Source organism: Bos taurus, chromosome 23, assembly GCF_002263795.3.
Source record: "Bos taurus isolate L1 Dominette 01449 registration number 42190680 breed Hereford chromosome 23, ARS-UCD2.0, whole genome shotgun sequence".
Classification (NCBI taxonomy): Eukaryota; Metazoa; Chordata; class Mammalia; order Artiodactyla; family Bovidae; genus Bos; species Bos taurus.
The window spans coordinates 27893996-27917154 of NC_037350.1; the positions used below are offsets into that span (position 1 = coordinate 27893996).

The 23159-nt window shown below is 49.9% G+C and overlaps 2 protein-coding genes and 1 pseudogene across 6 annotated transcripts in view; 2 read left to right on the forward strand and 1 right to left on the reverse strand.

Moving 5' to 3' along the window:
- BoLA (major histocompatibility complex, class I, A) overlaps positions 1 to 23159 on the forward strand; it is a 118210-nt gene that overhangs the window by 64203 nt on the left and 30848 nt on the right. The gene's annotated exons all lie outside the window — the stretch shown is intronic.
- LOC788634 (BOLA class I histocompatibility antigen, alpha chain BL3-7-like) lies at positions 4386 to 10219 on the forward strand (annotated as a pseudogene). The gene is made up of 7 exons (XR_009492633.1): positions 4386 to 5163; positions 5376 to 5650; positions 6576 to 6851; positions 6968 to 7077; positions 7497 to 7529; positions 7666 to 7713; positions 7877 to 10219. The product of XR_009492633.1 is annotated as a BOLA class I histocompatibility antigen, alpha chain BL3-7-like (transcript).
- Positions 11424 to 23022, reverse strand: MIC1 (major histocompatibility class I related protein). 4 transcript variants are annotated; one of them, NM_001425177.1, is made up of 7 exons: positions 22980 to 23022; positions 19134 to 19988; positions 16261 to 16521; positions 15749 to 16012; positions 15108 to 15167; positions 14636 to 14764; positions 11430 to 12439 (listed from the first exon to the last, which is right to left on the reverse strand). In NM_001425177.1, the coding sequence occupies exons 2-7, from the start codon at positions 19201 to 19203 to the stop codon at positions 12327 to 12329; spliced, it is 897 nt and encodes a 298-aa protein (NP_001412106.1). In that variant the 5' UTR covers positions 19204 to 19988; positions 22980 to 23022; the 3' UTR covers positions 11430 to 12326. The 4 variants fall into 4 exon arrangements, with proteins under 4 accessions (XP_059736369.1, XP_024839410.1, XP_015315377.1 ...); XM_059880386.1 differs by having other exon boundaries at positions 11424 to 12439; positions 16261 to 19988; XM_024983642.2 differs by having other exon boundaries at positions 11424 to 12439; positions 19134 to 23022.

A 23159-nucleotide genomic window follows, 5' to 3' on the forward strand; every position in this document is an offset into this window, starting at 1 on the left:
TGACATTGTACAGGAGGTGCTGATCAAAACCATCCCGAAGAGAAAGACATGCAAAAAGGCAAAATGGTTGTCTGAGGAGGCCTGACAAATAGCTGAGAAAGGAAGAGAAGTAAAAGGCAAAGGAGAAAAGGAAAGATATACCATCTTAGAGTAGGGTTCCATAGAAGAGCAAGAAGAGATAAGAAAGCCTTGCTAAATGATCAATGCAAAGAAATAGAGGAAAACAGTAGAATGACCAGAAATCTCTACAAGAAAATTAGAGATACCAATGGAACATTTCATGCAAAGATGGGCACAATAAAGGGCAGAAACAGTAGGGACATAACAGAAGCAGAAGATAATAAGAAGAGGTGGCAAGAATACTTCCAGAAGAACTATACAGAAATGATCTTAATGACCCAGATAACCACGACAGTGTGATCACTCACGTAGAGCCAGACATCCGGGAATGTGAAGTCAAGTGGGTCTTAGGAAGCATCACTATGAACAAAGCTAATGGAGGTGATGGGATTCCAGCTGAGCTATTTCAAATCATAAAAAATGACGCTGTAAAAGTGCTTCAGTCAATATGTCAGCGAATTTGGAAAACTCAGCAGTGGCCACAGGACTGGGAAAGGTAAGCTTTCATTCCAATCCAAAGGAAAGGCAATGCCAAAGAATCTTCAAACTACCAGACAATTGCTCTCATTTCACAAGCTAGCAAGATTACGCTCCAAATCCTTCAAGCTATGCTTTAGCAGTATGTGAACTGAGGACTTTCAGCTGTTCAAGCTGGATTTAGAAAAGGCAGAGGAACCAGAGATCAAATTGCCAACATCCGTTGGATCATCAAAAAAGCAAGAGAATTCCAGAAAAACATCTACTTCTGCTTTATTGACTTCTCCAAAGCCTTTGACTGTGTGGATTACAACAAACTGTGGGAAATTCTTAAAGAGATAGGAATACCAGACCACCTGTCCTGCCTCCTGCCAAATCTGTATGCAGGTCAGGAAGCAACAGTTAGAACCAGATATGGAACAACTGACTGGTTCCAAATTGGGGAAAGAGTACATCAAGGCTGTATATTGTCATTCTGTTTATTTAACTTATGTGCAGAATACCTCATGTGAAATGCCAGGCTAGATAAAGCACAAGCTGGAATCAAGACTGCTGAGAGAAACCTCACATAGGCAGATGATACCACCCTAATGGCAGAAAGTAAAGAGGAACTAAAGAGCCTCTTGAGGAAGTTGAAAAATGAGACTGAAGAAGCTGGCTTAAAACTCAACATTCAAAAAACTAAGATCATGGCATACAGTTCTATCACTTCATGGCAAATAGACGGGAAAACAATGGAAACAGTCAGAGACTTTATTTTTATGACTGCAGCCATGAAATTAAAAGATGCTTGCTCTTTGGAAGAAAAGCTATGAACAACCTAGACAGCATATTAAAAAGCAGAGACATTACTTTGCCAACAAAGGGCCATCTAGTCAAAGCTATGGTTTTTCCAGGATTCATGTATGGATGTGAGAGTTGGACTATAGAGAAAGCAGAGCACCAAAGGACTGACGCTTTTGAACCGTGGTGTTGGAGAAGACTCTTGAGAGTCCCTTGGACTGCAAGGAGATAAAACCAGCCAATCTTAAAGGAAATCAACCCCGAATTTTTACTGGGAGGACTGATGTTGAAGGTGAAGACTTAATACTTTGACCACTTGATTTGAAGAATGAACTCATTGGAAAAGACCCTGCTGCTGGGAAAGATTTTAGGCAGGAGTTGAAGGGGACGACAGAGGATGAGATGGTTGGGTGGCATCACCGACTCGATGGACATGAGTTTGGGCAAACTTCAGGCAAAAGTGAAGGACAGGGAAGCCTGTGTGCTGCAGTCCATGGGGTAGCAAAGAGTCGGACAACAAGAACAAGAAGGCTATGGATTATCACCAATAAGCTAGGCCTATGAATGTGGCCATGTCATCGAATTCGTCTCATTTGTGAATAAAGAGATACAGCTAGATATTTTTATTGTGATTGTCATGATCAGTATTGAATATTTACAGTAGGTTGAAAGGTAGATGAAGACTGTGACAAGTAGATTGATAGGTAGATAGACAGATGTACAGCAGTGGTAAGTGTTAGAACCGAACTCAGATTTGTCTGACATTGTGATGAAACTAGTATAACATCCCTTAATGCTACTTATAAACCGAAGTTAGCTGTGATTCAAGACAGAAAGGGCAATTTCTTCCTTGCAGTCTGCATTGTAAAGGTATTCCAGCTACCACCAGTATTCACAAACACGTTCAGTTTAGATTTAAACATTTCTCCTAGGAAACTGTCAAAGAAGATAATGTTAGAGTGTTTTGTCCATTTAGTATAAATGTATAATAGCTTCAAGGTGGTAGGTCAGAAGTGAAAGAGGATGATCAGTGTTTAATCATTACAAACTTAAGTCATTGCCCTTTAAACTTCCAGTCACGAAGACCAAGTAAAGCAGAGCACTCCTACAGTTTTGGATCTGGTGCTTTCTGTTTATTCATGTTTATCCTAACTGTACAGCATTTGATGTTGAATTATTGAAATGAAATCTTATTGTGACATTTCAGAGTAGTCGTGCACATTTTCCTGGGGAGAAAATGAATTACAGAACAAAATGAAGATGAAAAAACACAAATGAAAGGTGATAAAAGTAGCAACAATAAACTGTCTTTTTAGGGACCTTTAGAAGTCTGAACATCATCTGAGAACAGTAATTATTCTCAGCGTGTCTTCAAACTTCCAAATTTCTTTGTTCTTCTGAAAGGAACTTAGTTAACATTCTTTTTGTTGTTCAGTTGCTCAGTCGTGTCCAACTCTGCGACGCCATGCACTGCAGCACGCCAGGCTTCCCTGTCCTGCACCATCTCCAGGAGCTTGCTCAAACTCATGTCCACTGAATCAGTTTTGCCATCCAATCATCTCATCCTCTGTTGTCCCCTTCTCCTCCTGCCTTCAATCTTTCCCAGCAGCAGGGTCTTTTCTAATGAGTTGGCTCTTGGCATCAGGTGGCCAAAGAATTGGAACTTCAGTTTCAGCATCAGTCCTTCCAATGAATATTCAGGACTGATTTCCTGTAGGATAGACTGGTTTGATCTCCTTGCAGTCCAATGGACTCTCAAGAGTCTTCTCCAAGACCACAGTTCAAAACATTCAATTCTTTGGTGCTCAGCTTTTATAGTCCAACTCTCACATCCATACATGACTACTAGAAAAACCATAGCATTGACTAGATGCTCTTTGTTGGCAAAGTAATGTATCTGCTTTTTAATATGCTGTCTTGGTTGGTCATAGCTTTTCTTCCAAGGGGCAAGCATCTTTTAATTTCATGGCTTCAGTCACCATGATAATAACACCAATAATAACACCAATAATCTGTAGTTATTTTGGAGCCGAAGAAAATAAAAGTCTCTGTTTCCATTGTTTTCCCATCTATTTGCCATGAAGTGATGGGACCAGATGCCATGATCTTAGTTTTCTGAATGTTGAGCTTTAAGCCAATTTTTATTTGAAAGAAGGAATGACACTGGAAGGTCTATAAAACTTAGAGAAACAATGAATTACTTAAAAAAAAATCTTACATTAGTACAAGTGACACCCAGTGTGCAAAACAGGCTTATGGATTTTAATGGAACAGAATAGGCAATAGTGATATTGTTTCAGGTCCACTGAGCAAATAACCTTTAAGAAACTATCACTTGCATAGTTTTAGCTTTGTATCAAAGATAAACATCCACAAATAACAGGAAAGGTTATTAAAAATATTACTCCTAATATGTGTGGTCCTTTTTATTTTCATAGATTTCAATCAAAATAATGGATTCGGTGCATAAAATCCAGTGAGACAGACAAGGAAAAGACTTGCAAAAATATAATAATGAAAAAACTTTCACTGTTGCCACTATAGAGTTTATTTGGAGAAATAGTTATTTTTCATATAAAAATCATGGGTTATTAACATTGTTCTAAATAAATTAGTTGAAAATGTTTAAACTGTTATTTCTATTACCGGAAATAGCGATAGAAGTAACCACATAAACAAAATTATCCTTGGGGTCCTCACTAATTTGCAGGACTGTATAAATATCCTGACCAAAATGTTCTGATAATCTTTGACTACACAGTCACTGGGTCAGGACTCGGGGACAGTGTGACTACACAATTCTCGGTGCAGGAGAGGAGGGATCAGGGCAAAGTCCCAGGTACCGGATCTGGTTCTCAGGGTCTCAGGTTCTCAGAGTCAAGGGCCTTGTTTGGGGCAGCGACTGTGTTGGGGATCCCTAGTCTCCTCGAGTTTCACTTTCTCTTCGCAAACTGTGTTGTGCCTTTCTGCCCCGACACTCGTGTCTTGAGCCTAGTTCTCACTCCCATTGGGTGTCTGGTTTCTAGAAGCCAAACAGCGGCCCCAAGGTTCCAGGTTATAGTCTCCACCGATACCCCACCCCCACCCCCACCCTCCGCCGGGACTCAGCTTCTCCCCAGATCCCAGGGATACAGGTCATGGGGCCGCGAACCCTCCTCCTGCTGCTCTCGGGGGTTCTGGTACTGACCGAGACCTGGGTACAGACCGGCCTCTGCGCGGAGGGCCGAGGGGACTGCCCAGGACTCGGGGCGGGGGTAGTGGCGGGGGCAGGATCCCCAGAGAAGGAGACACGCCGCAGCCCTCGCCCAGACCCGTCCTCTCCCACCTGGTCCCGTCCCGTCCCTCCCCTGCTTCCCGCCCCTCTTTCTCTCCCCCAACAAGTCCCGGTCCTTCTCCGACCTTTTCGGTCTCACGGGCCCCTAGGCCCCTCCCCACTCCCGGCTCCATCACCTCTGACCCGGGACCCGCTCCAGGAGGAACATCGGGCCGGGTCTCACCCCTCCCCGCCCCCAGGCTCCCACTCCCTGAGCTATTTCTGCACCTGCGTGTCCCGGCCCGGCCTCGGGGAGCCGCGTTTCTTTGCCGTCGGCTACGTGGACCGCACACAGTTCGCGCGGTTCGACAGCGACGCCCCGAATCCGAGAATGGAGCCGCGGGCGCCTTGGATGGAGCAGGAGGGGCCGGAGTATTGGGAAGAGATGACACGAGATGCCAAGAAAGCTCAACAGAGAATGCGATTAGCCTTGAACAACCTGCGCGGCTACTACAACCAGAGCGAGGCCGGTGAGCGACGCGGGCCCGGGTCCAGGTCACGACCCCCATCCCCAGGGACCGGCTGGTGTCGTCCCGAATCTCTGGGTCCGAGGGTCACCCCGACATTGCGGGACCCTCACCGCCCTCCGAATCGGGAGGAGGCGGGGGCGGGGCGAGGGAGACTTTACCCGGTTTCTTTTTCAGTTTGGATTTAATCACGGCGGATGGTCGGGGCGGGTCAGGGTCTCACACCCTCCAGTTTGTGTTTGGCTGCCACGTGGGGCTGGACGGGCGCCTCCTCCGCGGGATCTGGCGGACCGCCTATGACGGTGCGGATTACCTCGCCTGAACGAAGACCTGCGCTCCTGGACCGCGGCGAACACGGTGGCTCAGATCACCAAGCGCAAGTGGGAAACCTCCGGGGAGGCAGAGTTCCAACGGAACTACCTGGAGGTCAAGTGCGTGCAGTGGCTCCTCAGACACCTGGAGAAGGGGAAAGACACGCTGCTGCGCGCAGGTATGAGGGGCACCGGGCCTCCCTGATCTCGTCTCAGGCTGGAGCCGGCTTTCCACGAGGAGAGGAAAATGGGCTCCTTCTGGGAACACCGCCCCAACTTCTTGTCTGGAAAGGGCGAATCCCCCCAGGTTTTCATATTCTGTAGAAGACAGTGACACACCAGTGGCCCCATTTCTCTGAAGGACAGTTAAAGCAGTCATTGTTTTTGGATAAGAAACAGAAAACCATCCCTGAAATAACTGGTCAGCAGTGCCCTTTGACCCTGACTGCCATCTTGTGAATCTTGAGTTTCTCTCTCAAGGCCTGTTCTCACCCTGAGACCATCTTAGGAGGCCAGACTCCAGCTTTTCTGAGACATTCAGCCTCCACCCAAATCAGGACCATTACTCTGTATTTTCCCCTTCTGTTAAGTTCAGTCGCTCAGTCGTGTCCGACTCTTTGCCACTCCATGAATCGCAGCAAGCCAGGCCTCCCTGTCCATCACCAACTCCCGGAGTTCCCTCAGACTCACATCCATCGAGTCAGTGATGCCATCCAGCCATCTAATCCTCTGTCGTTCCCTTCTCCTCCTGCCCCCAATCCCTCCCAGCATCAGAGTCTTTTCTGATGAGTCAACTCTTCGAATGAAGTGGCCAAAGTACTGGAGTTTCAGCTTCAGCATCATTCCCTCCAAAGAAATCCCAGGGCTGATCTCCTTCAGAATGGACTGGTGGATCTCCTTGCACGGAGTCTACTACCTTGGCACTCACCCTGACTCCAGAACTTTCCAAGAATTAGGAGCTTGTCACAGATCCGGGAATCCAGGCTGGTGTCTGGTGTTTGTTCTGCTTCTTTCAAACCCATTATCTCATCCATTCTCAGCATGGTCACGTGGTACCGCTTTAGTGGCCCATGGAGTGTGAATTTTCTGATTCTTCCTGTTCAGACCCTCCAAAGACAAACGTGGCCCATCACCGCATCTCTGACCATGACATCACCCTGAGGTGCTGGGCCCTGGGCTTCTACCCTGAGGAGATCTCACTGACCTGGCAGCGTGACAGGGAGGACCAGACTCAGGATATGGAGTTTGTGGAGACCAGGCCTTCAGGGGATGGAACCTTCCAGAAGTGGGTGGCCCTGGTGGTGCCTTCTGGAGAGGAGCAGAGATACACGTGCTGTGTGCAGCATGAGGGGCTACAGAAACCCCTCACCCTGAGATGGGGTAAGGAGGGGGTCGAAATGGAGCTTCCTCTCAGATAAAGCAGGAGCCCTTCTGGACATGATCAACAAGGTGAGGACTGAAGCCTAAAGTCTGGGCTCCTTCCCTTTCTTCCATAGAACCTCCTCAGCCCTCCATTCCCATAATGGGCATCATTGTTGGACGGTTCTCCTCATGGTCACTGGAGCTGTGGTGACTGAAGCTGTGATTTGGAGGAAGAAGCATTCAGGTAGGGAAAGGAGGGTAGGATCTGAGTTTTCTTGTCTCACTGGGCAGGTTTCTGGCCCAGGTGGAAGATTGCCTGCCTCACTACTGGAAAGTACCCTCCACACACATGTGGAATCTGAGCTGATGCTAAGACTGACCCTTTTGTAAAGTACATGTGAAAATGATAGACAAATTTTTCATCTTCATCATTCCAGCTGGGGGCCTGTTACTCAGCATTTGAAGGTCAGGAAGGAATGTCCCTGCTGAGGACAGATCTCAGGTGGTCCAGTCCCCTCATGTCTCCTTCCTTCATGTTCCTGAGCCTGTCCTGGATTTTTGGTCACAGTTCTGAAAAGTTCTTTGTCATCCAGGACTAGGGAGTTCTAAGATCTCATGACTCGGTCTGTCCCTGGTCGCTCACGTGATACTTTCTTCTCACAGGTGAAGTAGGAAGGGGCTACACTCAGGCTGCAAGTAAGTATGGAGGGGATGATTCCTGAGACCCTTGTGAGGGTGCAGACAGGAGGCCATGCGGGACTCACCCTCCTCAAAGTGCCTTCTCCAGTTTCTCTCCTGTGGGTTCTGACCACGTCCTGGTTTTGTTCTCCAGGCAATGACGGTGCCCAGGGCTCTGGTGTGCCTCTCACGGTTCTTAAAGGTGAGACCCTGGGGCGTCTAGATTGGGAGAGGGGTTGGGGCAGAGGGGACACACTGGGTGGCAGGGGTCTCTGAGTGGGACATGTGAGCGTGTGGGGGGCTGTGGAGAATGTCAGCCCTTACATGACCGACCTGAACTGCTTCCTGATTCTTTTCTCCCACAGTGTGAGACAGCTGCCTTGTCGGGACTGAGTGATGCTCTGTCCCACTTTGCAACGTCAGATCCCCAGACCCCACTTTACGCAGCTTCGTGTGAATGTGTCTGTGCTCCTATTAGCATAACATGAAGATGTGGGGAGACTGCAGACCTCTTCCAATCCAAACTCCTGGATTTAAAAAGTGCTGCCTAATAGTCACAGCAGGAGGAATATGCGACCTGTCAGCCTGGGATCTTTTCTGAAGAGAAAATATCATTATGTGTAGAGTGCAGACCGGTCGGTGTGGGAGGGAGGGGTGATTAGCTATTGTGGGGAAAGCACAGGCAGCACTGATGTCAGTGTGAGTGGATGATGTGCTGTAGCTTCCGCGAGAGAGCAAGTGGCCTGAGTCCACATTAATAAAGATAGAATACAGAGGCGTCTACACTGATCGTTCCTTCAGCTGGTATTTGTTGTGTGCCTGATAGAGGATGCTCTATTTTTGCATCAGTGAAACCTCAGTGAACTAACAGCAGACACCCTTTGTTGGCCTCGTGCAGTGTGTTCTGGTGAGGGGGGCAGAGTGAGCCTAATAAGTGAGGGAAGTGTCTGCCTAGAGATTGGCAAGTGCTCTGAGGAAGGTGACCCAGAGTATAAGTGTGTGGGTACAGGGAATGTGGCTGTTTTACTAGGGTAGTCAGTGTAGGCCTCGTTGAGGAGATGATCTTTAAGTAAAGATGTGAAGGACATGAAAGAATGTCCATAAGCATGTCTGGGGGGAGTTCTCTCCAGGCAGAGGAACCTCCAGTGCAAATACAGGAGGGCAGGAGAGTGTGTGTGTTCAAGGAAGAGCCAGAGGCAGGTGTGGCTGGAGGAGCGAGGAATTGACATGAGATCTGGTGTCTGGCCAGATCATGTGGACCTCCAGGATATTAGAAGGTGTCTGATGTCTGTGAAAGATGTGGACTCATAAGATGGTTTGACTAGAAGATGACCTGGTGTGACTGCTCGTTAGAAGCATTAGTCTAACTGCTGAGCAGAATCAGGTGAAGGGTGAGTGAGGCAGTGGAGGAGCCTGTAGGATTAGTGTGGTGTCCAGGGTGGGGATGCTGGTGCTCCCCTGGACCCGCATTAGATCTAGACAGTGGGATTGGAGCCTGATAATCTGCATTTGTAATAAGGTTGGTGCTGATGCTGCTGGTCTTCAGATCACACTTTTAGTAGCAGGAACTTACCTAGACCAGGATTCCCACATGCTATGTATCAGCCTCACACACAGAGGTTGTTAAAGAAGCAATCCTTGGTCTTGTCCTAATACTTTGAGAAGGTGGTTCTGGGGAGAGGCTGAGCATTTCGTAAGAAGCCCCACAAGCAATTCAATGATCAGCCAATTTGGGAACCCCTGAGGTATATGACATTGAGTGGCCAGAGAGGGGTCTTAAATCCACATTTAAAAGCATTTTGTTTTCTTCAGAAAGAAAAGGGAATTTATATTGACAATTCATATTGTCAATTATGAGGTATGATGTTGAGAAATAATGTAGTTCTTACTCCCCCTGAAGACTTAGGCAGTGGTTCACAGTTCAGCGTAATGAAATCCTTGCTCTCTGAAACTATTCTCCAGGTTGAGTTCTCCTCACTTATTCTTGGAGCTAACCCTGGGATCCAAATAAAGTTAGACATACAGTACTATATATATATGGCTCCACGGGGACAGGATCCACAGTGTCCACTCCAGGCCAGGTCCCACAAAGGAAGTTTTGGCCCTGCTGGGGCACACCGTCACTCCTCACCCAGTGAGCCCCTCGTGCTGGGCGTGGACCCCGAGCTGAGGACGGACATCACTGAGGCTCCTGACAACTGGAGGTGGTGTGACTCCCACTCTCGACACCCTTGTCAGATGCATCCTGCATAGTTCCAGCTTCTCTGTGTCACAACGTCCTGAGTAGAGTCTGGCACGTGGTCACCTGAGTGCTGGGACTTCAGCATCATGCTGTGTGCTCTGGCAAGAATATGTGGGAAAGTGGGTTTTCTTCTTTAGTGGAGGAAGGTGGTCTCTGCCTCCTACCAAGACTCTTTCAGTGTGGAAATCTCCTAATGTGGAAATGCTCCTAATCAGGTGAGGGGGAGAGAGGGATGGACAAGAATGTCAAATTTCAATTGTTAGAGCAAAGATCTGGAACTGGAACTTGACCTGGTACAATGCAGGCACTCGGGTTTGGCTGAAAGAACAAGCGACTGATAAATGCCATCCGGGGTAGACATCTGCTTGCTTACTTGTTTGTTTGTTTTGTTTTCATTGGAGTGTATTTGATTTACAATGCTGTGTCACTTTCTGCTGTACAATTCAGTGAATCAGCTCGAAATATATTCAGTCTTTTCTAGATTCTTTCCCCATGTACACCATTAGAGAGTGCTGGGTAGAGTTCCCTGTGCTATGCAGTATCCACAGCACTTTAAAGTGCTGCCCAGATGGTGGTGGAGGGAGATCCTAGGAGGATGGCTCTGCTCCAGATGCAGAAGAATCCAGACCAGGTGGGAGCTCATCAGCAGGGTCCAGGACGACATTTCCAAAAAAGGAAAAACTGATGGAATATCCAAAGTATCCACACTTCTTGAATCATTCATGCAAACAGGGGAATCATTAGAGCTGAATTCCTGAGAGCTTCATAGAACATAATCAGCAAAAACAAAGCCTCATCAAGAGGCTCTTCAGTTCTTCCCTTTCTGCCATTAAAGTGGTATCATGTTCTTATCTGAGGTTGTTGATATTGATTTCTCCTGGCAATCTTGATTCCAACTTGTGATTCATCCAGCCTGGCATTTTGCCTGATGTATTCGGCATATCAGTTAAATAAGCAGGGTGCAATGTACAGCCTTATTATCCTCCTTTCCCAATTTTAAACCAGTCTGTAGTTCTGTGTCTGGTTCTACCTGTTGCTTCTTGACTTGCATACAGCTTTTCAGGAGACAAGTAAGGTGGTCTGGTATTCCCATCTCCTTAAGACCATTCAACAGTTTGTTGTGATCCACACGGTCAAAGGCTTAAGCATAGTCAATGAAGCAGAAGTAAGTGTTTTTCTGGAATTCCCTTGCTTTCTCTGTGATCCAACAAATGCTGGCAATTTGATCTCTGGTTCCTCTGCCTTTTCTAAACCCAGCTTGTACATCTGGAACTTCTCATTTCACATACTGCTGACACCTAGCTTGAAGAATTCTGAGTCTAATTTTGCTAGCATGTGAAATGAGTACAATTGTATGGTAGTTTAAACATTCTTTGGCATTGTCCTTCTTAGGGATTGGAATGAAAACTGACCTTTTTCAGTCCTTTGGTTCGCTTCACTTCCTCATATGTAGAAAAGCATTAAATCCTTTCACGGTGAGATCAGCTCCTTGTGACTAGCAGAAAACCTTTGGAAGATAAGCTTGATTGCACTGAACTCCCCCCTTCACCAAAATCATATATACTGACCTTCCCTCCCTACCTCTCTGGAGCTGTTTCTCAGAGCTATCTGAGGTGCTGTCTCCCAGGCTGCAGTCCTCATTTTGCCCCAAATAAAACAACTTACAAGTCTTAAGTTGAGCATCTTTTTAATTGACAAGTGTATTAGTAATGGAAAAGAAAAAGCTGAATGAACTAAGTATGATCAATATATAAATAAAGTGGGAACTGAAGGAATGGGAAGCGTGAAAGAAAGCAATGACTATCAACTATTGCATCAGCCACTGTGTGATGCGGCAGACAGTGGCTGTGACAGAAAAATCAAGCAGCAGTTCTAATAAGGCATTGTGGTGAGAGATTTGGAAATAAAAGCCGAAAGAATCAGCTAAAAAGTATTCAAAGTGGTCACCAACGGGAAAGCAGAAGTTGAGAAGAATCAGGATCACGCACAGATATTTGACTTCTTAATTTACAGACATGTGTGCCTTTGATTACATAATCACACAAGAAAATGAATGAGGATGAAAGTTTATGCTTAATGAGAGCTGAGTGCAACAAATGACACCTGAGAGTTTACTAAAATGCAAGAACATTCGAAACACGCATGCAAACTGCGTGAATGACGTTAACCTTGAATAAAACCATGAAAGAATATATCATCCCATTCAGATACACAGATATGGAATGAGTTCACTATTCCCATTGCCTTACTGTGCACCAGGCAGGGAGGGAACAGGACCTGACTACGTACTCAACCTGGTGCTCAGCGACCGAGAGGGGTGGGATGGGGAAGGTGGGAGGGAAGTTGCAGAGGGAGGAGATACATGTACACTTATGGCTGATTCACAGTGCTGTATGGCAGAAACCAATACAGTATAATGCAAGTATTCTCCAGTTAAAAATAAAACATAAAATACAAATAATTTAAAAATAATAAGATAAATAACAGAACACACAAAAAAGAAAAAGTGCTATTAAGACCAGAACTAGGAACTGAATTCAGGCCTCCTGCCAGCAGATTCTAAGCTTCCCCTGTTAAACTGATGGAGCTGGAGTCTGACACGAGGACTGAAATTCTGGGTGTGTGAGGCCATTATGATCAGTTGGCTCTGTCTGGCATTGATCCAGGTCTTGTAGGCTAATAGGCTCTGGGGAAAAAGAAAAACCAATAAATCACTGACCAACTGGGTGCAGAAGAATGCTTTTCATTTCCTCAGAGATTCTCCTTCAGTTGCTTCAAAGTCAGATTCTGCCTTCCTCTGAGGGAAGACACACCTGTTCTTTTTTGCCTCCTTTTTCCCAGCTCTTGCTGGACTCCTCCCCTGACTCCATCCACATCATCCCCTGTCCCTGCTGCCACCACCCTCCACGACAGGGACAGAAGTGGCAGGACACAAGGACAAGATCCAGAGTGAAAACCCAAGCCCTTTCCGCCTTGAACCCAAATCCATTCTCTAATGCAACGCAAGGCTCCCTCACAGACAGGACCCAGCTCCATGTTCCTCTAGCCCGGGAGTGGACACACACACAGTTCCTTTCTCTCCTCAGCTCTCGGCCTCCTCGCCCGCACAAGCACCTGCTCCACCGCTTGGCTCCACCTCAACCCTGACCTCCACCTCCTGCAGCCCCACCCCTCCTCCCCAGCCCTGCGCCAGCAGCTCTGAACTGGAAAGCCCATCCAGAGCCCCAGGGGACAGCAGCCCCATCTAGAAACACTGGACTGCCACTGACTCTCCCCCTGACCGGACCCTGGAGCACCCCTGGCCTCGCCCCAACCCTCACTCTCGGCCCAGGCCCCTAGGCTGCACTTGGCCTTTCCTGCTCCTTCTGGGGAATCCCAGCTCCACTCCAAGTGCTGGGCTGGGCTGAGGCAGAGCAGGCCCTCCTGCATTGCTCAGCCAGGGAGTCAACCAGGACTCGCCCTCACTACCTGCAGGGGATCTGCTTTTCAATGTGGATTGGGGTTCTTGAGAATTTCCCCAGAATGAGGCTGTACCTGGCCCCCTCTACACCCTGGGACTGCCATCCCATCCTCCACCTCCCAGCGGGAGCGCCCCATTTGAATTCCTGTTTCATTCAGTATGCATGGAAATCCTATTAAGGTTTGCCACCTGAAATCATAAACAATTTTATTGAACACTAAAAACTTCAAAAGTGATTTTGAGAAATTAGCACATGATTTTCAGAGTTTTCCCAGCAAATGCCCCAATACATACAAGACAACCATTTCTGCCCCAGAGGCACCAGAACTGATGTTCCCCAGATAAGAACAGGAGAAACTACAGATCTGCTGGGTCCCTGCTCTGGGTGCTACATGGACAGAGTCTGCTGCTATGAGAACTAACCATCCCTATATGCCCAGGCCGAAGGCCAACTGATAAAGGAATTAGGTTTGGGGATAAGAAACCATGCCCCCAACAAGGCAGCTGACACAGAAGAGGCGGCCTCGACAGAAGGAGCCGAGTCTCTGCCACCTTTTTACTGTTCCACGTTCTGCCTTTGCTCTTTGCCACACACAAAGCTCTGCTTCTCTTTTCCTCTCCCCTCAACGCACTTGATTATGGGAAAGTAGTCAAAGAGCCCATCCCTTCCTCCACATCTCCAAGGCAGTGACCACCATGAGCAAGGGAACTGACTCAGGGGGGCAGGGTGAGGCCACAGAGAGCAGACCCACTGCCCTGCCCGAAAGAGAATCCCAAGGGGCTAGATAGGAAAAACCTGGAGACAGGATAAAATCAGTGACCCCAGTTGCCTGAGGACTGACTGGTCTCCTCTCTTCAAATGGTCAAGGGATGTCTACTAGTCCTCCATATTATGGGGAAGGACAGCCCAGCTAGCATGGGGGCACTTGATGGGAACTTGAGAAAGGTGCAGGCTGGGGGTGACCCAGCAGAAACTGAACTCAGAAGCTAGTTCGTGGCGGAGGAATTTGAGAGGTTGCAAGACATCTCCAAGTGGGGTCTCGCAAGAGGACATCACAGGCAGGGCTCTGACCATCCACTGACCTCTAGTTTGAGCCTTATGATACTTTCACTTGGATTCTTAATAATGACTGAAAACCCAGGGGGTAGAAATGCAGACAGGCACTTAGATCATCACCTTTCCTCTGAATTCCTCTTCAGTTTTTAATCCCCTCCTCACCAGGTACAGACACTTTACTAAAGGTTCTCATTGATTCCTGGATCACCTAGACCCTCCCAATCAGCACATAATCCAACACATGCTCCCCAGACAAGCCCCGGTGAGCCTGACAGAAAACAAAGAGAGCTGAGAACAGAGCAGGGAGCTGAAATCTTCATTGCTGCCGAATCTCACGCAGAGCACCCCCTGCCCAGATTTCTCACCTGGCCTCCCTGTAGCTGATGCTGTCTTCCTCTTCTTAATATAACAATAGACACAAAATCCGATGATAAAAACAACAGCAACAGGAATGCTCACGATCCATCGTGATCTCTGGTGCACCAGGGTCTTTCCTGAAAAAGGACCTTATTATATTCAACCCGGGCACCCCAGAGCCACAACCTGCTCTCCTCTCCCTGACCCTGGCCTCTGACCCTCCCAGGGTCACAACTGCCTCCAGCCTCACCCCAGTCTCACCCAAGGGTGCGAGGTGTGAACTGTGATTCCCGCTGTGTTCCACAATGCACTTGACCCACTGTTCCTCTCCTTGGGGAATTTTTACAGTTTCCCAGGTGTAGTAGGTCCCATTCCCATCAGACAGGACATCCCCAGACTCCTGGGCGTCCCAGCTCATGGGTTCCTCATCCCGAAACCAGACCACTGAGATACTGCGGGGAAAGAAGCCAAAAGCCTTGCCTGTGAGGTGGACCATGCCCTCTGAGTCCTGGCTGCAGGTCACATTCACGGCTGGGGGCTCTGTGGGGAGAAAGCACAGAGCCAGTGAGGCCTGCGGCCAAGCCCTGCTCCCTCGAAGGAAGACGGAACGCACAGAGCTGCTCCTCCTCACTGTCTACCTCTGGCTGAGCCCTCATCCCCCCAGGCCTGCTCCAAGTTCTGCACCCTGGGGCCCAAGTCCTCTGGCGGGGAAGGGGAAGGGTGAGATGGGCCTCACTCTCTTGGGTCCACTGTTGATGTTTGGGAGGGGGCTGTGAAGGGTGGGCTCCTGGGGATCAGAGGGAATTTTCTGGATCAGGCAGGCTGGGAGCCAGAGGCCCACCCCCATCTAAGGCCCTCCTCTGCTGCCTGACATCCACCTCGCCTCGTACAGTTTCTGTCAGAGGACCCGCTGCTCCCCTGGACGATTGTCACAGGGGCAGTTCATGCCCCACCACCCACCCATCTTTCTACAGTGGATTTAACAGAACAGGAAAGAAACCCCAGGACACAGCGCCAACAGAGCACATAGTGCCCAGAGGACAGGGAGGGTCTCCGTGGGCAAGTCGGGATGGGAGTTTTAAGAACAGGGGCAGAGGAAGGGCCTGGCCCAGAGTCAGTACCTGTCCTCTCCGTGAAGCCCGGCCAGGATTCTAGGTAGCTCCGCAGTCTCCTACAAAGTTCTCCCTGCACGTGGGCCTGGTAATGCTTGCTTAACTCCATTTCCATGGCCAAGGTCCGAGCCGAGGACTGGGGCAGGGTACATCCGTGGGGCTCCGGGTAGCAGGAGAGGAGGAGCTCCCCATTGAAGTAGAGAAGCCGGAAGCCCTGGGGGTGGCTGTCTTCATTGATATCACAGCCCACGGTCTCCTGGAGGGAATGTAAGCCTGCCCCATCCCCACCCCCCCATCAGTGACTCCTCTGGTCCCCAGGGCCTCTGTCCTCGCACCCAAGTGAGAAAGTCCAGATAGAGGGCTCCCCATTGCTCCCCTCCATGTCTTCCCTGTGCTGCTGAACTCACAGACCCCACTTCCTCATCCCCACCCCCAAATTCAGAGGAAAGCGGCCCATGCTCTGGGTCGCAGACCTTCCAGGAAAATGGCCCACAGAACTCTTGCCCCCTCTGCACTCTCACCTCCTTTCTCCTCCTGCAGGGACAGGATTTCTGCTAGAAGTTTTCTGAGCTCCTTCCAGCTCTCATTCAAGTCCATGGTCTCTGTCTCCCACGTCTCTGCTGCCAGTTTTTCAGGCCACCGTCCCCAGGGCTCTGCCCTGCCTTTTTTGTGATCATAGTGCAGGAAGGCCTGACGATCCAAGTATCCTTCAGCAAAAAACCTGGACTGCACAAAGCCATCCCGGGAAAGCACAGTCATGTTGTATAAAAGACTGTGGGATCCTGGGGAAGGAGGAACCACAGATGAAGCTGCTTTCTGGAGACAAGTGCACATCAGATGTTTAACAGACAAGTTCTGTGTCCTGACCTGCTCCAGGTGCTGAGGATGCAGAACATGCATGTGTACAAGGGACCAGAATGAGGAGTTCCATACGGGATAATGGGAAAGAGAAGGAGGGAGAGGGGAATCGAGGAGAGGAGGGAGAGGGTGGAGACGGACACACGTGTAGGACAAGTGCCAGGACAGGGAGGCACCGGCTCCCTAAGGGTCCAGGCAGGAGGGCAAGGGGAGAGGAAGGAAGAGCAGGGCGAGGGGAGGTGGAGTCAGAGGGAGGGGAGGGCAGTGTCAGACCCAGGACCAGAGGGATCCCTGCTCAGAGGGGGGCCAGGTGAGATGGAGAGCGAGGGCTGCTGCCCCTGGTGCAGGCTCATCATGGACAAGGAGGGCTCCAGGGAGGGTGAGGTAGGAGGCAGAGGGGCCTGAGGGGCTGGGCTGTGGCCCCAAGAGAGATGAAGGTGGGCCAGTAACCTGGGGGAGGTGAAGGAGTGGGTCTGGGCGCAGAGTGCAAAGAGGCATGGTGAGGCCCCAGGTGGGGAGGTGGCTGCACCTGCCAGTGTCCCCTGGGAGAGGAGTCAGTGCCATGTGCATAAGGGTCATGGAGAATTAAAATATCGGAGTGGCAAGGGAAGATAGAACTGAAAGCCAAGGTGCACACTGGGAAGCACCTACATGGTGGGAGGGGCTGGAGGGAGTGAGGTCACACCTCCACAGAGGGTTCGGGTCAGGCAGCCAGCAAGCAGGGGGTGGGGGCCTGGGAGAAGACTCCCTGTAGGAAAAGCCTGCTGACCAAGTGGCACAAACAAGGATTTCGGATACAAGATTGAGATAGTGAGAGTCCACTGGGGTCGTGGAACCAAAGAGAGGGTGATGAAGGCTAAGGAGGTGGGCAGTGGACCGCGGGCAGTATTCCTACTGTGGGGGAAGGGAAGAGACTGCAGAGAAGATATGGTGAGGGCCTGGGATTGAGGGGCAAGGGGGGAGCATGGCTCAGGGGTGACCCCCCGCCTTGGGTTAAGGTAAAGACAGAAGAGGAGGGATGCCCTGGGTGAGGGAGGATGAGAGTGAGGTGGAGATTCTGGGCACCATGGGGCCTGTGATTGATGAGAACTTTGTGAGGGCCCAAGGCAGTCGGACAAGGGTGGGAGCAGGGCAAGGTGCCATGGGGGGAACTGCAGAGGGACCAGGGCAAGTGGAGTCCAGCACCTGTGGCCTGGGGAGTGGAGGAATCCAGAGGGTGAGGTTTAGGATGCAGGAGTGGGGAGGGGCCGTGTTGCGGGAAAGGCTCCTCTTGGACGAGGGCCAAGAGCAGGTGCCTGCACGGGGGCGGAGGGTGGGTGTCAAGTGGGGGACAGGTCCTCCCCCAGGGGCTGGGCACTGTGCTCAAGGCCCAGGGATCATTGGCAGGAGAGCTCCCCCTGGTGAAATAGCGCAGAGGCTGGAGAGGAAAATTCATGGGTAAAAGTCATCCCAAGAAAAGTAAGGCTAGTGAAAGCTGAGGGGAGGGAGGAGCCTTGCAGGTGACCGATCCTCGCAGGAAAAGACCCATGAGGGGAGGGGAGGGACCTGTAGTGGGAAAAGGGATGAGGGTGGGGACGCCTTAGGAAGAGATCAGAGAGCCGTAGAGAGGAGGGGGCAGCAGGGAGGGGAGAGGGCAGCACCGAGGGGGGAGGGCAAATCCTGAGGGGGCTCGAGGGCCAGCAAGGGAGGAGGTAAGGAGAGATTCAGTTGTGGGACCACAGGCACAGCGGAAAATTAGAGTTCACGTTAGTGGGGGAGGGGGGACCACGGAAATCGCAGGAAGAATCCTTTGGTCCCAAAGCCCTCAGACCCAACCTCCGTCAGTGATTCAGGAGCCGCCACAGTGCTCATAGCAGTAGGAAGAGTGTGCATAGAGCTTGCCCCTCCTCAGAGGCCCTGGTCACTAGAAAAAGAGCCCTAACTCTCGGGGCTGAGGACCCCTGAGCGCCGCCAACCTGGAAACTCCTTGTTTCTGGCGTCCAGAAATGAGAAGAGACGGCAGAGCTAAGAATAGGAGAGGACAGCTTTCAGGGGCATAAGAGGGCGCCCCACAGACGGCTAAGAAGTGATCGCCTGAGCCTGGGACCTGGAAGAAACTCCATTCAAGAGAGCAACGGGGCGGGTCGGGGGAGGGGCGGGGGGCGGGCGGTGGCGGGGGGGCAGGGAGCGGCAGAGAGCGGGGTGGGGACCAGGCTGCCTTGCCAATCAGGAGAATCTGAGGACTGAGGCATGTGATGAGGACACCGGGGAGGGCAGGTGGAGCAGGGAGAGCAGAGGCTAGGAACTGGAAAGACTGAAACGCGGGATGCAGTGCTCGCCACACGCGTGTGAAGTTCCCGGCCGCTCCTAGACCTTACACCTCTCCGCCCCCCACCTTCCTCCCATCTCCACCCCCAACTCCTCTATTCGCTCACCCCCAGCCGCAATTGAGACGATCCCCGCGACGCTCACCGAATCCCATAGAATACTAACCACCCGAACCCCTGAAACCACCCCGGGCTCCGTCCGGACTGAGACCTCAAAGAACCCCACTCACCGGCGGCGTTACCCAGGAGCACAAAAAAGGCAGCGTGGGCTAGAAACAGCCAGACATGAGAGAGCCCCATGGCCCAGATCTTCTTTCCCTGCCAGAGGCTCCGGGACCGAAGAAAAGCTGGCGGACCCCAGGAACCGCGGCGGAAAACTGAGCTCTGGTGACGTCGGCCAGCAGATCCACCCCCGCCTGGCCGGGGCCGCACGGCCCCGCCCCGGCCCCGCCCCCCGCCCCTCTGCTTGGTTAGCGGGTCTCTGTCCACTTCTCAGTTCCGTTCAGTTCAGTCGCTCAGTCGTGTCCGACTCTTTGCGATTCCATGAACCGCAGCATGCCAGTCTTCCCTGTCCATCACCAACGCCTGGAGTTTACCCAAACTCATGTCCATTGAGCCGGTGATGCCACCCAACCCTCTCATCCCGTCGTCCCCTTCTGCCCTCAATCTTTCCCAGCATCAGAGTCTTTTCCAATGAGTCAGCACTTCACATCAGGTAGCCAAAGTATTGGAGTTTCAGCTTCAGCATCAGTCCTTCCAATGAACACCCAGGACTGATCTCCTTTAGGATGGACTGGTTGGATCTCCTTGCAGTCCAAGGGACTCTCAAGAGTCTTCTCCAACACCACAGTCCAAAAGCATCAATTCTTCTTCGGTGCTCAGCTTTCTTCACGGTCCAACTTTCACATCCATACATGACTACTGGAAAAATCATAGCCTTGACTAGACAGACCTTTGTTGGCAAAGTAATGTCTCTGCTTTTTAATATGCTGTCTAGGTTGGTCATAACTTTCCTTCCAAGGAGTAAGCGTCTTTTAATTTCATGGCTGCAGTCACCATCTGCAGTGATTTTAAAAGCCTGAAGGCTAGAAAAGCCAGGGAGGTGAGACGGAGGGTGAGCTTTAGAGACATCTCAATGTTTCTGGCTCTTCCTTTAGTCACGACTTCTCTTCCAACCCAACCCACCTCCACCTCCCTCCACCTCGCACAGCAGAGTTACTGGCGAAAGTCTACTGAGACCAGCCACGGTCTTCCCCGGTGGTCCAGTGGTTAAGAATCCGCCTGCCAGAACAGAGGACATGGGTTCCATACCTGGCCTGGGAAGATCCCACATGCCTTGGGACAACTAAGCCGGTGCACAGCAACAACTCAACCCTTGAACTGCAACCACTGAAGCCAGAGTGCCCTAGAACTCCTGCTCCACAAGGGAAAGTCACCTTAAATGAGAAGCCCATTCAGCCCAACTAGAGAGCAGTCCTCACCCTCTGCAAGGCAAGAAAGCCCAGCCAAGCAAGGAACAGATTAGGTGCCACAAGGAAGAATCACTGCAGCTGAGAAAACAAACAAAAAGTCTACTAAGACCAGATTTGTAGATTTCAGCAACTCTGCCTCTCAGAAGTCACTACTTCAGATGAATAACCAAACCCTTCTCTCTCTCCTTTCATATTTTTTAAAATTTATTTTTATTTGTAGGACACCTGCTTTACAATGGTTAGTTTCTGCTGTACAACAACATGATTCAGCCATAAATATACATACATCCCCTCCCTCTAATCTCCTTCTCCTCCTCTGACTGACTGCTATGTGTCTTCTGGTGGCCTCATCCTATAAGTATCTGCATTCTCCCAAGGAGACTCTTGGTTCAGCCCCTGGGGAATCACAGGTTCAGTGAGATGACTTCCCATGATCCACTCCAATATCAGCCTCTCCAGATTCCCTTTTCAAGCTGCCTCACTATGTCTGCACCTCTGGGCCCATCCTCCCCTCAAACCCAACAGGACTACAAGCAAACTCCACACACCAGCCTCTCCTAGTTCTCTTTAAGCATCACCAGCTTGATCCCTTCTGATCCCCTTTCCCCTCCCTCTCATGGACTCACAGTCCGCTCCTCCAACCCCTTTTCAATCCCACAGCAGCTACCTTAGTCCAAGCTTTCATCTACCTCAGCCTAGAGAACTGCAAAGGCTTCCTAAACACAGGTCTGTCCCCAGTTATTACCATAATGCCCCAAGCCATCCACAGCTGCCCCACCTGCAGAATTAACACACAATGTCTCTACTCCATCTTAAGTGGAAGCTGCCACAACCAGCTAGGTGGCACCATTTTCCATTTCTCTGTGAAATAAGGATGCCACTGCTTACACATCACTCTCCTATGGGTTACTCTGCTCTGCCTTCCAGCCCATCAGAACAACGGATCCTAAAAGAGCATCCCAATTAGATGGTGGTAAGGGTGGCACAACCTTGGGATCATACTAAAAACTACCTGTTTGCTTTTTTTTTTTTTGCTTTTATGTTTTTTTTCTTTCTTTAGCTATTTGCTTTAAAAGGGTGAATTTAGTGATACATGAACTATATTTCAAAAATAACAATAATGCCATCCTGAAAGTCTTCTACTGAAAGCTGTGCTTTATCCCCAAAGCACATCTTTTGGTCTTTGGAATATGTACACCATGGTCCTCAAACTTGACTGCTTATAGAACCACCTGGAGAATTTTTACTGTCCGTATCTCTAGGCCATGGCCAAAACCAACTGAATTAGTATCCCTTGGGTTGGGCCTAGGCTTCCTATCCTTTAAAGCGCCTCAGTGATTCCAGTTTTAGAATAATTGGTCTAGCCCTTGTTGAAACCTCCCTGATGGAACGAAGTGTGCCCTACCTTGAACCCCATCTGACCATTTTATACATCCCCCCCATTAGACAATGAGTCACTCTGGGATCAGGACCTGTGTTCATTTCATGTTTGTGTCCCTGCAAATGCTTTTAAAAAGTTGTTCTCTGCCTCTCATTACTAACCATTCCACTAAGATCCTTATGCAATACTTTTTGCTGTGGACCCAAATGTCATGCCTCAGAAAGTTTTAACATTTCTTAGATTTCACATCATTTTTGTTAATTACTTTGACCATCATAATTTATTTAGCAGGTCAGAGATTGGGTCCTGTCCCATCCCAGAGAGATTCTTTTTCACTGCTAAAGTTCACAAGTGAAAGCGGACGTCCCCCAGAGTAGTAGATGGAGTCTGCCTCCCAATGCAGGGAACATGGGTTCCATCCTTGGTCTGGGAAGATTCCACGTGCCCAGGAGCAACTGAGCCCCTGTACCACAGCTGGGCTTCCCTGGTGGCTCAGACAGTAAAGTGTCTGTTGTAATGCAGGAGACCTGGGTTCGATCGCTGGGTCGGGAAGATCTCCTGAAGAAGGAAATGGCAACCCACCCCAGTACTCTTGCCTGGAAAATTCCATGGATGGAGAAGCCTGGTAGGCTACAGTCCACGGGGTCCCAAAGAGTCGGACAGGACTGAGCAACTTCACTGGTTCACCACAAATACTGAACCCCGCCTCCCAGCTCTAGACAGGCTCCAGGCAACTAGAGAAGCCCCTTGTGCAGCAACAAAGACTCAGAGCAACCAAAAAGAAAGAAAGAAATGAGTAGTGAAGGTATAGACAGATAGATGGAAGCCAGCTCTCCTGACAGCTAGACAAGCCCTTTCCTTCAAGTCAATCTTCCTTCCAAGACTTGTTGGGTGTGGCTGCTCTAGCAAACTGGTTCACTTAGGTGAACCTTCTCCCTCTCCCCCCAAGACTTTTCATACTAACGTTAACATGCTATGTTTGTTTCCCAGCATTTCGGGATGATTGTAAAGAGAGATAAAGCCAACTACTCTCCATGGGAAGTAAGACTCCAGATTTGGGGGGCTCGCCTGGATTTAGCCATGGCCGCCTCCTCCCCTATCACACGTCGCAGCTAGGCCGGCGTACCAAGTGCTTTTCCTCCGCCCACCGGGCCTCCAGACCCCCCTGCTTTGCTCTATAAACTACTTTTTCTCCATTCTTCCTTTTGTACCCCTGGACTCACCGGCACACGGGCCTCCTTCTCTCCGCTGACCTCTGGTACCACTACAGGGTCGGGAAAGGAAACAGAAAACGATCCGAGGTTTGGGCGTTTACATAATCCAGGGCGGAGCTCGGCGAACCCTTAGTGGATCACCCCTCTCTTTCAACTCTGGCTTAAAGGGAAGAAACGCTGTTCGTGGAT

Excerpts from the sequence above, each read along its gene's own strand:
- MIC1 (XM_059880386.1), bottom strand. The coding sequence starts at position 16,639 with ATGCATGTTCTGCATCCTCAGCACCTGGAGCAGGTCAGGACACAGAAC. Across the intron at positions 14,765-15,107 it reads GGGCATGGTCCACCTCACAG|GAAAGACCCTGGTGCACCAG; the intron begins GCAAGGCTTTTG and ends GTCCTTTTTCAG. Across the intron at positions 12,440-14,635 it reads ATCAGCTACAGGGAGGCCAG|AGCCTATTAGCCTACAAGAC; the intron begins GTGAGAAATCTG and ends CTTTTTCCCCAG.